General features: G+C 38.8%; 1 protein-coding gene across 5 annotated transcripts in view; it reads left to right on the top strand.

Annotated features, from left to right (window-relative positions):
* The window catches only part of FARS2 (phenylalanyl-tRNA synthetase 2, mitochondrial), a 240,071-nt gene that overhangs the window by 57,544 nt on the left and 166,835 nt on the right, over positions 1 to 15,692 (top strand). For all 5 annotated transcript variants that reach the window (XM_027676252.1, XM_027676251.1, XM_027676254.1 and 2 more), the window contains 2 exons: positions 246 to 881; positions 10,545 to 10,704. In XM_027676252.1, the coding sequence (XP_027532053.1) occupies positions 264 to 881; positions 10,545 to 10,704 (778 nt within the window). In that variant the 5' untranslated portion in view covers positions 246 to 263. The remainder of the gene's footprint in view (positions 1 to 245; positions 882 to 10,544; positions 10,705 to 15,692) is intronic.

Below are 15,692 nucleotides of genomic sequence, written 5' to 3'. Positions count from 1 at the left end.
TGTTCTGGAGTCACTAATACTGATGCAGTGATGCAGAAGCCCGATAATTGGATAAGATATCCTAGCTGAAATTTGATCACAAGGGTATTTTCCCTCTGAAGTCAAAATAGTGGTTTATAACAGAAACTTGGTCATACTAATCTAGCAGACATTTGGATTAATGTATACCTGAGATACTAGCAATTCCTACAGCAAGATTGCTGTTCCTAACTCAGATTTTTTTAATTCTTTTTTTGCTTCTCTAGATTATAAAAAGGTTCACAATGGCAATGCTGTGGAAGTTCATGAGAGTAGCTAAATATTCTAAAACAGCTTTATCACCAAAAGTAAAGGTAAGAGGAATTCCCACCCATTCAAGGCATTCTTCATCCAAGTCTGTACCTTCAGATTTTGCTGCCAGTGCGCCATGCTCAAATACTGTGGAACTGCTTGGTAAAACTTATCCTCAGGATGACTACAGCAATGTCACAGAGAAGATTCTTTCCAAGGTGGGGAAGAACTTGCACAACAGAAAACATCACCCACTGTGGCTGATCAAGGAGCAGGTGAAGGACCACTTCTACAAACACTATATAGGACGCCGTGGGACTCCACTCTTTTCTGTTTATGATGGTCTTTCTCCAGTGGTTACAGTACAGCAGAATTTTGATAGTTTACTTATCCCTCAAAACCATGCCAGCAGAAGGAAAGAGGATAACTATTATTTGAATCGTGACCACATGCTAAGAGCACATACATCAGCTCATCAGTGGGACTTGATACACTCTGGCCTAGATGCCTTTCTGGCAGTGGGAGATGTCTACCGCCGAGATACAATCGATAACACCCACTACCCAGTCTTCCATCAGATGGAAGGAGTTCGGCTCTTCTCCTGTCATGAGGTAAGAATTCTCTAGTTGGGGTGGCAGAGACTTTGGATAAGTTGTGTGGTCTTGTGTTTGCTGTGAGCAAAGTTCATGCACAAAAGTGTGTTACAGCAGCACATGTTATGCTGTACATTGATAAAGATGGATCATGCAGTAATACTTTGAGAAAAATATAGACGGAAATGTTGAATTTGAAAACTATAGACTTCCCCAGAAAAATATGAAAAAATGAAAAACAGTATTATTGAAAGCTAAAAAAACAATCTGAAAGGAAACAACTTGTTCAGTTAATGATCTGCACAATTCAATTCTATTTCTGTCACAACTCTCTTCTGGTGAGATCACTTTACCAAAAACCTGTTAAATTATACTTGAAGGACTCATGGATGTGAGTTGTTACAGCTACATCCAACGTGCAGTTTTTATTGTTGTCTTTATTCTTCTTTTAATAGCACTGACTGTAAATGAATGTCATTTTTTAAGGAAATTTTCCATTTTTCAGCTCATCCTAAAGCTGCATTGAAGGATTCTGTTGCAGCCAATAGTTATGTGTGTGTGATGCATACACAGTAAACTCATTAGAGTCCAGAAGTATCAGCTAAAGAGCTCTAGGTAGATGTCCAAGATTCTTAAGTTTATATATTTTGTTTGCACAGCTTGCATGTTCTGCAAATGCTTGGGTGTCATTAAGTACTCTGCTGCATCATTGATCAGTGGTAAATATAAGCCAGTTTGTTTTCCAAATAGTAATTGATTTGTATAATTTGTGTACGCTTGTAGCAATAGTGCCAAATTCACATTTCTATAACTAAAACTAGCTTATTCTAATAATACTGAAATGTAGACCATTCTTAATGTGGTTGCCAATGGGTGACAGAAGCTTGGCAGGGAAGCCTGATGGGTTTGGATGCCTGAGGGAAAACCAGGGTAATCATAGAGCGCTGCTTTTCTCTGTGATGGAAGGTGTTTGCACTGCCTGCACTGGTGTTTCCCACCTCATGTGGCCACTGCTTCCTCCAGTGCAAACACATTCCTACCTCTGCAGGTGTTCCGTGAGCTGTGTGGTGTGGAATCCAGCCTGCAACTGCTTCTTTGGTAACCAGGAAATGGAAATCTTGCAGACCTATCCAGTCTTCTTTATTTGCTGTTCTTTTCCCATAGGCCTACTTATGAATACAATCAGAGTATATGGAAAAAATGTATAATGCTATATTAAGAAAATACCATTTTTTAATGGTTTTTGTTCATGACTTTTTTTTTTAACTTGAGCAGAAATTCAGGCATTCAGATGTAAAGGTTTTATCTGCCACAAAATTATAACATCAACATTCTTGCAGGATGAAATTTCTGCAAATTTAGGTATGATTGATCTAATTATTGAAATTCTTGTTAATGAATATACTCCTTAAGAAATTTTAATCTTAATGACAGACTATCTCTTTCTATTCTACAAATTTAATAATAGAAATAATAGGATTTTAATAAGTGGGAACAGAGTTACAGAAATGTTCAGTGTCATATTCTATCTAGAAAAATGCGATGTTTAACAATCAAATTAATTGCATTGGAAACTGCTTGTTTCTTTTTATCTTTTCTTTTTCACCAAGAAAATGGTTGAAATATTGGAGAACATTAATAGCTGATGGATTTGAAGTTAGCTATGTGCTGGAAAATGTATCTGTCTCTAAAGAATGAAAGTCCATTGGACTTTCTATATTGATAAAGGAAGAATAGTGGTGTGGTGTACAATGCGTAAAGTCTTGTTTATTGGGCAACATGCAGAAATTCTAAACCTGAGCATGATCTGAAGCATTCTTTTTTGCTTCAGTTCATGTTTAAATGTTGATAGAGCCTTGCCACATGTAACACTTTTTACAGTCATAATCACAAGAGCCTCGTGGAAAAAACTGAATGTGTAATTCTGAAATTTCACTGGGGACTGTTCCTGTGTTTTATATTCTGGTTGCCTGTTCAAAATAATCCATATTTAAATAATTCCAGGAGGAACTACCTGAGCGGAACAAAGACTAAATAGAGGTAATACTACATGAGAGAAATATTCTAATAATAATTTATTTGTACTCATGTTTAAATTGTTACCCACTGAGCAGAAACGTGTGAATGTCAAGGCCTGTTACCCTTGCTTCAGACTTTTCATTCATAACTAGGCTGCAATCTCTGGGAAGAGGAAATTTCCACAGTACGAAGGATCACAATCTTTGGAACTGAGGGAAAAACTGTTAGCTCTTAGCTACAAGTCCTGGGTACATTTCATCTTATGGCCAATAGAGTAATTTTACATGCTGTAGTCAAGACTAGGTTAAAACTCCTGCCCTGTGATGGAAACCTTCAGTATAATCTTCTTCATATCAAAGCTAAAGTCAATACAGTGGAAGTAAGAGCTGGAAAAACAAATCGGAGATTGGCAAATTTACACTGTTTATTCTGAGATATTTGTGAGCTATTTGTTTCTTTGGCTATACATACTTTCATGATGGTTGGTTGATTATTTTTTAAAGAGAAAAGTTAATCTATAATTCAAAGATAGTCAGGTAACTGATGCTTTTCTGCGGCTTTGTTTGAGTGGAAATATTAAAGTACTAAAGAAATTCCATCTTCCAAACTAACTCATTGCTAAAAGTTAGAATAATTCATGCTTAAATTTCTCATAAGCTTTTAAAAAGTGTCCTTGGACTGCTATCAAAGAACATTTGAAAATCTATTTAGACATGTTTTCAATATATTTAAAAATATTTTAGGTAATTATTACCTGAATGTAATATATGGAACCATTAGATATTAACTAATATAAATAGTTTAAACCAGAGACAAAAATAACTTCCTAGATCTGCTTCAGGATTCTGAACATAAAATGAACTGTTTTTCTTAAACAGTACCCCCAAACACTATTTCTTTTTTATTCTCTTCCTCCAGCATGCCTGTTTTTCTTCTAGTGGTTGTTTAGATTTTTTTCCCTTCTGTGGAGTATGGTTTTTTCCCTTTTTTTAGTGTTTTGGATTGGCAATTTTGATACTGCTGTAGTCAGATTTGAACTGGCTAACTTTCCTGGGTGGATTATAAAAGAAATTATTTCTCTGCTATGCTGTTGTCTTTGATACAGTTCCATAATTTATGGAAAAGAGAAAAAAAATCTCAATAAATTGCACTTTGTGCATGTCAGCCAGAAGAGGGAGCCAATATAAACCCAATGGCAGTCAATGAACAGCTTTCAGTTGATATAAAAAAATGTTTACACGTTGGAAGGAGACTTCATACGGTGTTTTATAGTCTGTACTGAATTATACATAAATTTTAAGGGGAACAGATGCTAAAACATAGGAGTTGCTCCTCTAATTCAGTAGCCTTTTTCCAATGGAGGCCAATACCAGATTGTTTAGATGAAGAAATGCTTGTTTGTGCTAGAAGTAGTAGGGATAGATCTTTATTCTCCACTGAAATGGTTATGGTGGAAACGACAATTTTTTTTTAGGATACAATGTAAAAATGGTAAATATTCCAGTTATAAAGGACTGCTCCTCCAAAGCATTCTATATAAATGCAAAAAAAAAAAAAAAAAAGAAGAGTAACTTCTACTGTTTATATCCTGAAATGTAAAGAGTCTTAATCTAGGTAATAGAAAAGGAGATTTTTCTGGTTGTCATCTAAATACATACTCTTTTCCTCATCTTCCCATGTTTGTATACCTTGACAATAATACTTTCGTATTGTTAGAAAGAAAAAAAAATTGCTTTTGTCCTTTTCCTTATGCTTTGGGATAGGTGTGAACACCTGATTGACCAATAATCTACTGGGGTTTTTTGTTTGTTTTTGGTTTTTTGTTAAATCAGGCACTGTCCTAGATTTTCACTTGCAAAACAAGTGTCTTTAGGTTTGACTTCTCCAAAATCCTGTATGCTATTGCAGCTTTAGACACTGTGCTTCTACTCTGACATTGTATCAAAGAAAAGCTCCTTCTTGTCTTCAGTCACTTTTTTTAATGCTCACATGTAAAGGCATTTAAATCAACTTATAGTGTTCCAGGGATCAGCCTATTATATGTAGTGATTTGGAGCTTTTACAGTATGTTTGAGAATACTTGTGTATGTAACTGGGAGTCATAATAGCAATGATTAGCTGAGCACTGAGGAACAAATATTTTAGAAGGTTTAAGTGGCCAAGGAAAGGTACTCTTCTTAGCCCTCTGCCACTCATGGATAGGGATGTGACCAAAGCATCAGTCCCAAGGAGCCTTAGAGATGCCTCTCTCTCTCTCAGAGAGCAGTGAAGGGTGTCCAGGAGCAGAGGCACCTTGATAAGAAAAAGAGCAGCAGCATTACTTTGCTAGAATATTCCAAGGTGAATCTGTTCCTGCAGTTTGGCTGAGTGGTAGGAATAGAAGGCCTATCTAATTCAGGTGGAACTGACTTCACTTTTGCAGTTGTCTATCCTAGTTGTGCATATTGTAGTATTCAGTATTTTCCAAGTTGTGGTATATAAATCTTGCCATAATAAATAGATCTTCACTGGTCTGAAGACCCAAATTGTATTCTTTGTTATTTTTAGTTGAAAATTTGACAGTGAAGGACATCAGAAGGTCTGTGAGATTTTCATAGTGTCCATGGTCTAGAAAGTTCAAAAACCACTGGTGCATCTTTTATTGCAAAGACTTTATGTAAAATATTTTTTCAAACTTTGTCTTACTTTGTGTCATCCAGCTAAAAAAAATAAATCCAACAATACTGTTCAGAATAAAGCAGTTAAGTCTATTCAATGTGATATTTTAATTGTGTAGGAAAAAAAAGAGCAAAATATCTACAAGTGTATTTGGGAAGTCATCATCATGGCTAGGCTTCGCGAACGAAGATTTGGGAAGGGCTCTACACACATTTGGTACACATGCGCTGGTGGCTAAAAAGGGCAATGTGAGGTAGACAAGTCCAATTGCAAAAGGCACAGCAGAAAGACTCCTCAGGTGGTATCGACAAGACTCGGTTCTTTCTACGTTGTCTTTTCTCTCAAGTGTGATCCTGTGTTCGTTCTCAAAAGAAGCAGCAGCGTTATAGATAGTGTGTCTCCAGACCTCCCGATTGGAGGCCAGAGTAGACCAGTGATGATGATGTATTTGGGAAGTATGAGGTGCTTAAAAGTAAAGGAATTTCTATTACCACAGAAGCAGAAGTCTGAGTCCTATAATATATGTCTCATTATAACAGGTATCTTTGTAGCAGTGTTACTTTTTCTTTATGGTTCAGAGACATCTCAGTTGTTTTCCCTTTGCTTCCAGAAACATTTTCATTAGGTAAAACAAACAACCAAACAATAGAAATAACCTTTCTTTGCTGTAATTGGAGGACTGAAAATGGAAGGATGTAGAAGTTAAAGTGAGCACCTGCAAGCTTGTGGCTTCAAGTGATTTTTGCCTTTTTCTCCCCAAACCAATTCTTCTTGATATGCAATAAAGAGCCTTCTGTCATGAAGATGGTGGGTTGGGGTTTTTTTTGGTACCTAAAACTGCCTGGCTTGGGATGCAGGTTTACATCTTGGAGGCTGACTGAGACTGACATTAGGTTTTCTCTTTGAGATGTCTATGAGTGGCATCATCTTCATCATTCATGATCCATCGGTTGAGCTTTGAGCTCCACAGCACTTTTAAAATGTTATGGAAATGGCTTGCTCTTAGTAAGTGCATTCAGAGTGCAGCTGTTGGTTCATTTTTAGGGATATTTATCAGGACCAGTGAGACAAAATGTATTTGGTGTGGCAAGGTCAAGTGTTGCCACATGCAGATCCTCATGTAGAGATAATCTTAAATGCTGCTTTGTCTGTGAGCATGATTTATTCATTATCTTAATCAATGCATGTCTGGCAGGAGGAATACACAACTGCATTGTGGAAAGACAGAATGCCGTCCTATAAAGAGACACTTAATCTTGGACTGAATCCTAAACGTATGGATAATGAAGGAATGTGAGACCAAAAAATCTGTCAAGTGACTGAGGAGACATTGGGATCTTGATTTAAATTGCCTGTGTGACTTCTACCCTTTGTGCCAGGCTGAGAAATACGAGAATGTGCTTTTGAAGGAGCATAGCTCTGTTTGTATTTGTCCAATTAAAATGCCGCATCTTCTTGCCATTAAATGTTATCAAATATGATTTTATTCTTATTATGAACTAAATTGTGAGTAAATTTCATGCCGCATGGTTAGGTCACTTCAATTCCTTTCTTCCTGCTCCTTTGTAATGCAGCATAATTAGATATGCTGTTAAATCCTGGTAATTATTAATTTTTTTAACTTTTTCATGGTGACATAATATTCAATGTTTTGCACACTTTCACTAAAAGAAAAAGCTTCTTGTCCTTCTACTAGACAGGCACATAGGTGCTCAATTTATGGCTACAGGAAATTTCTTTTCTGGTAGTAGTAGTGACTGACCTTATTCAATACAATAAAATAGTGCATTTTAGTGTGCACTGAAGGAATAAATGTACATGAAAATGTGATGTCTTGAATGTGTCAGTGCTTTATGCTAGTTTGTTACATATTTTTTTTCTCCATTTGCTCAGATATGTGCTTGAGAAAAATTGACATCAAAAAGGAGCAACCATAGGTGATTCTTCATTTTATTCAAGCTTTGACTTTCCTGGATTTATAGAAATGTTGAAGTGTTCCTAATCCAAGAGATCTACTTAGCACAGTTCAATCATTGTAGTAGTGAAATTAGTGTATAAGTTAAAGCTGTTCATATTGGATGAAAAGTGGGGATGGAAAGTGGGGAATAAATATTAATACAACTGTAAGGGATCTTTTTTTTCTCAGTATAACCCCATCCACAGCTGTGCTGGAGTTGACAGGAGCTGATGGAGCCTCTGTGGAAAACACCAAAGTGCATCTTGGTGCCTGCCTGTAGGGGGGGCTGTTTTCTTGCCACTGGCCGTTTTTTGGGGACTTCCCAATAGCTGTGTTTTCACAGCCTGTCTGAACTGGAGTAGAATCACACCTGTGCCTAAAGTGGCCCAGCCCTGTTCCATGTGCCAGAAAGTCTCTTAGTGTCACTGGTATGCTGATATTTGATTACTGAGCTGAACTTTACCATTTTCATGTCCTCGCTTTCTTCCCTTCTCCTGTGTTACTGCTCATCCAGACCTACCTCCCAGCCTGGCTCAGTACACTGCCACATGGACACTTACCCTGGCTTGGGAAAGGAGGTGGTGCATATGACAAGTTTGGCAGGATGAAGACTCAGGCAGGTTAGAGGGCTGGAGTATGGCTAAATGTGTTTAATGGTTCTTGCACAAGTTTTATTTCCACATCTGATAAAAACTACTAAAATAAAATCTTGCTTAAGACAGTAATTAGAATATCCACGTTTCAGGAATAATACAGCGGTAAGGAAAAGTATTTCTATGTACTTGATACATATGCCGTATTTTAAAGGCTAGTGTCCAGACTGTTTCTTGTGATGATCTAGGGAGCCAGTTTTAAGCTGAAGGGAGGAATGAAGGGGAAAATGAAGAAAAGAGTTTTGTGTCCTAAAATACTGCTGATAGGGAAAATAACGAATGTACCTTCTAATGTGTAAATAGAGTGTGTTCTGGTCAAAAGGGGAAACATCTCTGTTGCCTGAAGGAAGTTTCTGGCTTACTGAGTCAGGCAGTCAATAGAAAAGAAAATAGCTACTTGTATAGGGTAGTTCAGAGCAGGAACCTAATTTAGCCACTATCTGTTTCTCTGTGAGGAAGCCTGGGTCTCTCCATTCGCCGCCTGGTGAGCCTAAGACAATTATCTTCCTTGGGCTAATGCTGGCCTCTGTGAATTCCCCCTGGCTTTCAAAACTATATGCTGGGTGACCGATCTGTCCTGCTGAGAGCAAATTAGTTATAGGGTAGGTGTCATCTGCTTGTTCCGTCCAGGGCAGAAGTAATGCCAGTAGGAAGAAGGGGGTTCAATCTTTCAGGTGCACTTGAATAAAGAATCTGTTATTTAAAAGTGTAATGCCTAGTTTTGTCAAGCTGTTGCCTTTTGGTTAGTAAAGGCATTTTTGACTGATGGAGAATCGTTTTATTTGGTATTTATCCTTTTCCTTTTTTATTTGGTGTTTTCTGCAGCACACTAAGGAGATTAAGTGGAGAGGTGCTTTTTCAAGCTGCCAGCAAAGTCTCCTTGTGACTAGCAATAAAAAGTTAAATGCTACTGGATTTTTTTTCTATTCCTTCAATCCATTTTACTGCTGGTTTGCATGCTGTCTAAACTCAGACTTTTCAGGCATGCGTTGTGTTTGTATGAAAAGTGCTAGAAACTTGTCTTAATTAATTATATCCAGCATTTGTAGGCTACCAGAGGTTCACTTGAACTTTCTGTTTAGAGCATTTAGTGCACAAAAAGCATCAAACTGCAATTAAAACAACTTCTGTGGGCATCTGTAAATTGTTAAGGTTACACACTGTTCGTGGCATCTCCTGAGTAAGAGCTAGTTATGCTGGGAAGCCTAATGGGAAGAAAATCTCAGTGCATGTTTTTTCCCTCCGTGTGTGCTTGATTGACTGTGGGAAACTGGAGGAGGAGAGGTAGGAAAGGGCACTAGAAACACTTCCACAATTGGCTCTCCCTATTCTCCAGACTTTAACAGGGATGGTTTTTTGTACAGCTGTAAGGATTTCCAACAAAAATACTGTTTAGAGTATAAAACTGCCTGCTTGTCTCCCCAGGACGCAGTGCCTCCAATGATGTTGTTTAATTAGTGTTTTATTGGTCTCTCTGAGAGGATGTAGATTTGCTGGTTTGTATCTGTCTGGAATCACCTGGCCAGAAACTTATGGGGATGTGCAGGAAACAGAAATCTTCAATTTGCAGCAGATGTGGTGGGGAGCAGCCTCTGACTGAAGAGCAAATCTGTCACATGCCAAAACAGCTGTCCATGTGCTTTGTAATTTATCTGGAAATCCCAGCTCCAGATCACAAATTGTTAAATGCCCCATAGACAAAATTCCTGTACACAAAAAGGATGCTGTGTGTGGGAATATGCAGGAAAATGGTAGTTCTTAAATGAATAAACTGTTCCCAAGATGAATCAAGTGTAAGCATCTTAAGGTCTCATTAAACTGCCAGTGATTTTTTTTCCTTGGTTTAGGTGGGTTTTTGTTTGGTTGGTTTAGGGGTTTTTTTGTTGGTTTTTGGTTAGTTGTTTTTTTATGGCTTTTTGGGTTTTTGTTTTTATTTTTTTAATGTTAATTTGATTATAGCTTTTAAAAAGTGTTGGATGTTTTGGTATTTCTTTTATATCATTCAGTTACTAAAAAAGTTGAAGCTGTGAGATATGGTTTACTTATATGGTACAGAGGACTTTGTTCTGCATGATAGCTTTCACAGTAACAGAATCAGAAAAAGAGAGATTGTTCTTTTATAAATTAATATTTTCCTGTAGCTAATCGTATTATTTGAAGATACAGTATACAGAAATAAAACAAATCTAATTGTTTGAATATTTCTGTTCTTATGATGATTTGTCTCTGCATTTAGTGAACAGAATTTGTATAAAATCACAGTCTTTATGTTTCTTTGTCGGGGTGCAGACTTAGCAGGTAAGATTTCCACTTGAACCAGTGGAACTTCGTTTTCTGTTTTCATTTAGAAAGCCATTGATGCAAAACACTGGTATTTTTGTTGTTCTGTTGTAGTTGTTCTCCAGCATTAAAGATGGCGAAGGTTTACAGTTGTTCGAGCAAGGCCATCGCACTGCCCACAAGCAAGAGTGTCACACCATGGAGGCAGTGAGGCTGGTGGAGTTCAACCTGAAGCAAGTGCTCACAAAGCTCATGACTCACATCTTTGGTGACGGTAGGTTCTCCTGGACTGCGCATGGCTGTAGTCGCTTGGGCTGTGGAGACACATTTTGCTGTATAAATACAAACAGGAGGCTTAGGGGTGATGTTGACAGTTGGAATACAGAATTAAAAAAAAAAATATTATTTTCAAGAGGCCACGCACTCCTTTCTTGGTTTTCCTAAATACTGGTGCACACAATACTGTGTTGAATCATGACGTTTTTGTGAAAATGTTCTGGTATGCAGCATGTCAGGGTAACGTAGTGGGCATGAATACAGGTGGGCACACATGCCAGACTCAACTGCAAACACGCATTGGGCAGAAGCAGGGTGTTAGAGTAAAGGTGGTGGACCTGTCCGTGTGGGACCTGCGAGGAGAGGCAACTCTAGCTCCAGTGCAAAGCTGTGCGGGACCTCCTCTGCTTTATCCTCATGAGCCTCCCGTGTCCCCAGAGGGACAGGGAATGGGTGCACCATCGCATCTAGGATGTGTGAGAGCTTGAGTGCTGCTGGGGAGGATGCAGGGCAATGGTCACTTCTCACCAGCAGCATGGAAATGGACAGGACCAGGGAAGGGGTACATATGTGCATATGCTGCTTTGTTGTGTACACACACAAAGCGCCTTGAGCATTTCCTATGTGCAAATGAATTAAACCTTGCAGCTGAGGGGAGATGGTGTTTGCTGAGTTCATGCCAAGCTGAAAAATACTTGTTTTTTGCTACTTACAGTGGGATGAGGAAACGTAATGAATATGTATATGAATGAAATATTCTCTCCTCAGAAATACCTGCTTTCAGTTTCAGGAACAGAATTTATAAATGGCCTGAATCAAAATTGCTACATTAATGCTATTTCCTTGGCAAGGAGGCTGCTCTTCTGAGCTGATTCATTTTTCTGTTGAGGAAATACTGGATGGTATTAGAATGTATCCTGCCTGCTTTCAAAGGTCTTTTAAGATGCTTACTGCACTTAGAGCAGTATTTCCAAGAGTGGATTGATAATAGTACCAAGTACTATATATGATTTCTTGAATATTTTTCTGGTTTTATTCTATTCCACCTGAACAAAAATTTTTAAGTTCTTCAGTTCAGAGTTTCTTGTGGGTGTATTTTACTGAACAGTGGCCTTTTGAAACATACAAGATTAGGATCAAAGTGAGTAATAGTAAGAATGATATTTTTAGATCAACCTCAGATGCTGGGGATGTTTAAAGTGAACAGTTTCTAGGAGTTATTAGTGATATCTCAGACTGCAGTTTCATCCTTCTCTGACTGTTGACAGAGGCTGCACTTTAAGCTTCAACATGCTGGCAGTTCTTCTACAGTCCACACAGTAGCTAGAAAGACATTAAAAATATATTCATAAATTATTTTAAACATACAGACTAAAAGTAGATGCCACCTTTTTACTGTAGGGATTTTCCATTTCTGTACCAGCTATATTTTTCCTGAAATGCAAAGACAAGATATAGTTAGTGATTAAAATGTAATTTTATATATATATGTATTTGCCCCCCCACATTTCATGGAAATACTTGAATATAGTATTCAGAGAGCAAACTTCATGTTAGGCATTAGATGTATGAGATCGGTGCACTGCAAGTGTCTTGGGACACACACAAATAAATTTCTCTTTTGACTACTGTCATCTTTTAGCTTCCGTTTTCCTCTTTATGCAATACTTTTGATAATTTTTTTTTGTCTTGACACCTGTAAATTTTAACTTAATTTTAAAATGTGTTTTACTGTGTCTATTGCTCTTGGAAAATGTCTGTATTTTTCCTTTGTGTAGATATTCCGTAGGACCTCATGTTCTGTTAAAAGCAAAAATTTCATTCCTCTTATACTTCACATCAGTTGTATTCTTTACGGCCTGTGCTGTCAGCAGAATATTGTAGTGAAGTTGCACATCTTTTCTAGCAGGACAGCATGACCATCGCTGCAGTGAGCTATTGAAATGTTACATTGTCACACAGTCAACGGTTACTCATAGGCAGATTGTTTGGATTGTAGATTAAGTTTGCTGTGCAAGTTAATTTTGCGTAAACTAGCTTGTGCCCTGAAGTCCTGGAATTGGATAGTTGTGCTTCTGCAGTACTTCTCTGGGAATTTACAAGGTCAGATTGATGACAGATTGAGGATCCCTGCAGGATCTCTGCAGAAAGGTCAGATCACTGACCTGCCCTTTTTTTTTCTCCAATTTTTTTTCCTCTGCATTGTTCTAGGTTAGTTTTTATAATATTTAATGAGGCAGTTTTGCTTTACCTGACTCTTTACCTACACTTATTCCAAAAGTTTGTCTTTTTATTTCTTTCTGGCTTTGACAACAGACAAAGGAATTACTTAGATATTAGATGGAGGGGTAAAGATCTGGATCATGCAAGGAACTGTCTTAAATACTTCTCAGTGTAAGGTAGTTCTATTTATGAGATTTTCTAGTGGTATGCCCTGTCTGATTTTGCATTCTACAAGTAATTGTCGTTAGTTTTTTTTTCATGAGATTATGATATCAGGAAGCTATTTCAAATACTATGCCTAGATATCACATTCTTAGTTTTCCTCTATTACCTCTAGATAAGGTGCACACTTGAAATCCAGTAATTTAACTTACACCTCCATCTCCCCATACAAATCTATCAGTGTAGGAATTCTGTTATATCTCATTAAAGTTACCTTGTAATAAGGCTTTCAAGATAAACTGTCTTAGGTTTCTCTATAAAGTTAGTTAGTCCTTCTCAACTACAGTTCTTTTTGTAACCCTTCCATAGTTTGTCAAAAGCTTTCTGGAGCCTGAGAGATTCAGAAGTAATCTTACTATATCAAATAGAAAAGAATGATTGTGTGTTGGTTCTGTGATTTGTTGCTTTACATGAAATGGCTCAAAATTCACTGCTGTCCCATATTTATCTACCCAGTTTCTAGGCACTGGTAAGGGGAGGCAGAAGAGTGGGTGATGCTGTGCTTTGACTGATGGCTTTGCTGCTGCTGGTTTTCACTGAACAGCCACTGGATGTCTTTTAAATCAAACATGTTGTTCTGCTCTTTCTTCTTTTTAACTCTGTTGTACTGATACCTCCTTTGAGTACATGGAGGTGTAAGAAGTATAAAAAGAAAGAAAAAAAATCATTTATTGAGGACATAATGGTCTGGCAAATAACTTCTGAAAAATGTGAGCTAATGTAGGTTTATGGGCAGCCAGCTCCTGTCTGCTGCAAGTGTGATGAATTATCTGCAACAACGAGGTGCAGAGTACTTACAAATCGACGCTCACCTCAAGAGGCCGCAGTTCGATACCTTCTGTGCTTCCCAGCGCCCACCCTGTGCCCCTCTCCTCTTTTTCCCATAACCTCATCTCTAAAAATAATCCTCACAGGAACAAAGAGAATTTCTGGTCAGTGAAGACCATCTGGGTCTCAGGCTTTGTTGCTTCTGTGCTATAGTGTAGCAATAGGCTGCTTTAATGTGTTTGGTTTGTTCTTTTCTCTTTTCTTTCTTTTTCAGTGCCTTTGGTCAAGCCTTTTTCATTACGAGACTCAATTAGGCTAGCACTTGTTTAGCTTAATATCTGATAACACCATTACTTTTCAGTGCAGGCTATGACCAGTTCCTTACCTTGATTCAGTATTCAGAAATAACAATAAATATTCACTATTTCCATACTTATTGGAGATGTGACATGTAAGTTGCTGTGTTGGGTTTGCATGGAAAGGTTTTGGTAGCAGGGCAGCTACAGGGGTGGCTTCTGTGAGAAGCTGCCAGAATTTTCCCCTGTGTACAACAGAGCCAATGCCAGCATCTCCAGGACAGACCCAAGGCTGAGCCAGTCACCAACGGTGGTAGTGCCTCTGGGATAACACATTTTAAAAGAGGGGAAAAAACCCCTGCACAAATGCAGCCAGAGAGAGGAATGCGAACATGTGCAAGAAACAGCCCTGCAGACACCAAGGTCAGTGGAGGAGGAGGGGCAGGAGGTGCTCCAGGCACCAGAGCAGAGATTTCCCTGCAGCCTATGGTGCAGACCATGGTGAGGCAGCTGTGCCCCTGCAGCCCATGGAGGCCCATGGGGGAGAGATCCACCTGCAGGCCCTGGAGAACACCATACTGGAGCAGGTGGATGCCCAGAGAAGACTTGTGACCCCGTGGGAAGACCATGATGGAGCAGACTCCTGGAAGGACCTGTGGCCCTGTGGAGAGAGGAGCCCATACTGGAGCAGGTTTGCTGGCAGGACTTGTGACCCTGTGAGAGACCCATGCTAGATTAGCCTGTTCCTGAAGGACTGCACTCTGTGGAAGGGATCTGCACTGGTGCAATTCATGAAGGACTGTCTTCTGTGGGAGTGACCCCAGCCAGAGCAGGGAAAGAGCGGCAGAGAAAAGGAGTGACGAACTGACCGCAGCCCCCATTCCCTGTTCCCACTGCTGGCAGGGACGAGGTAGAGAATTCAGGAGTGAAATTGAACCTGAAAGAAAGGAGGGGTGGGGGGAAGATATTTTTAGGATTTAGTTTTTATTTCCCGTTATCCTACTCTGATCTGATTGTAATAAACTAATTTCCCCAAGTTGAGTCTGGTTTGCCCGTGACTAAGCGGTGAGTGATCTCTCCCTGCCCTTATCTCAACCCACAGGAGCCTTTCATGGTGTTTTCTCTCCCCTGTACAGCTGAGGAGGGGAGTGACAGAGTAGCTTTGGTGGGCACCTGTCATCCAGTCAGGGTCAACCCACCACAGTTACTAATGGACATTTGCCTACTGAAAGGACTCCCATGAACACTTTTAGGCTCTGAAACGAGCGGGTGTCCGCCGGTAACACAAGTAATTTCTTTGAACTGGAGAAGTTGCTGAGTTTGTATCTAGTGGTCAGTCTCTGGTTAGATTCAGCATTGTACTCTGTGTCACGCATCTCTTGGCCTTCTAAAATTTCTTGAAAAAGATCAGTTTTTGCCAGCATGTCATAGGCTGTATATGAAGAAATAAATTAGACCTAATCAGGTAAATTATACA

Source organism: Neopelma chrysocephalum, unplaced genomic scaffold (genome assembly GCF_003984885.1).
Source record: "Neopelma chrysocephalum unplaced genomic scaffold, ASM398488v2 Primary Assembly neopelma1_26b, whole genome shotgun sequence".
NCBI lineage: Eukaryota > Metazoa > Chordata > Aves > Passeriformes > Pipridae > Neopelma > Neopelma chrysocephalum.
This window is presented reverse-complemented; position numbering and strand designations above follow the sequence as displayed.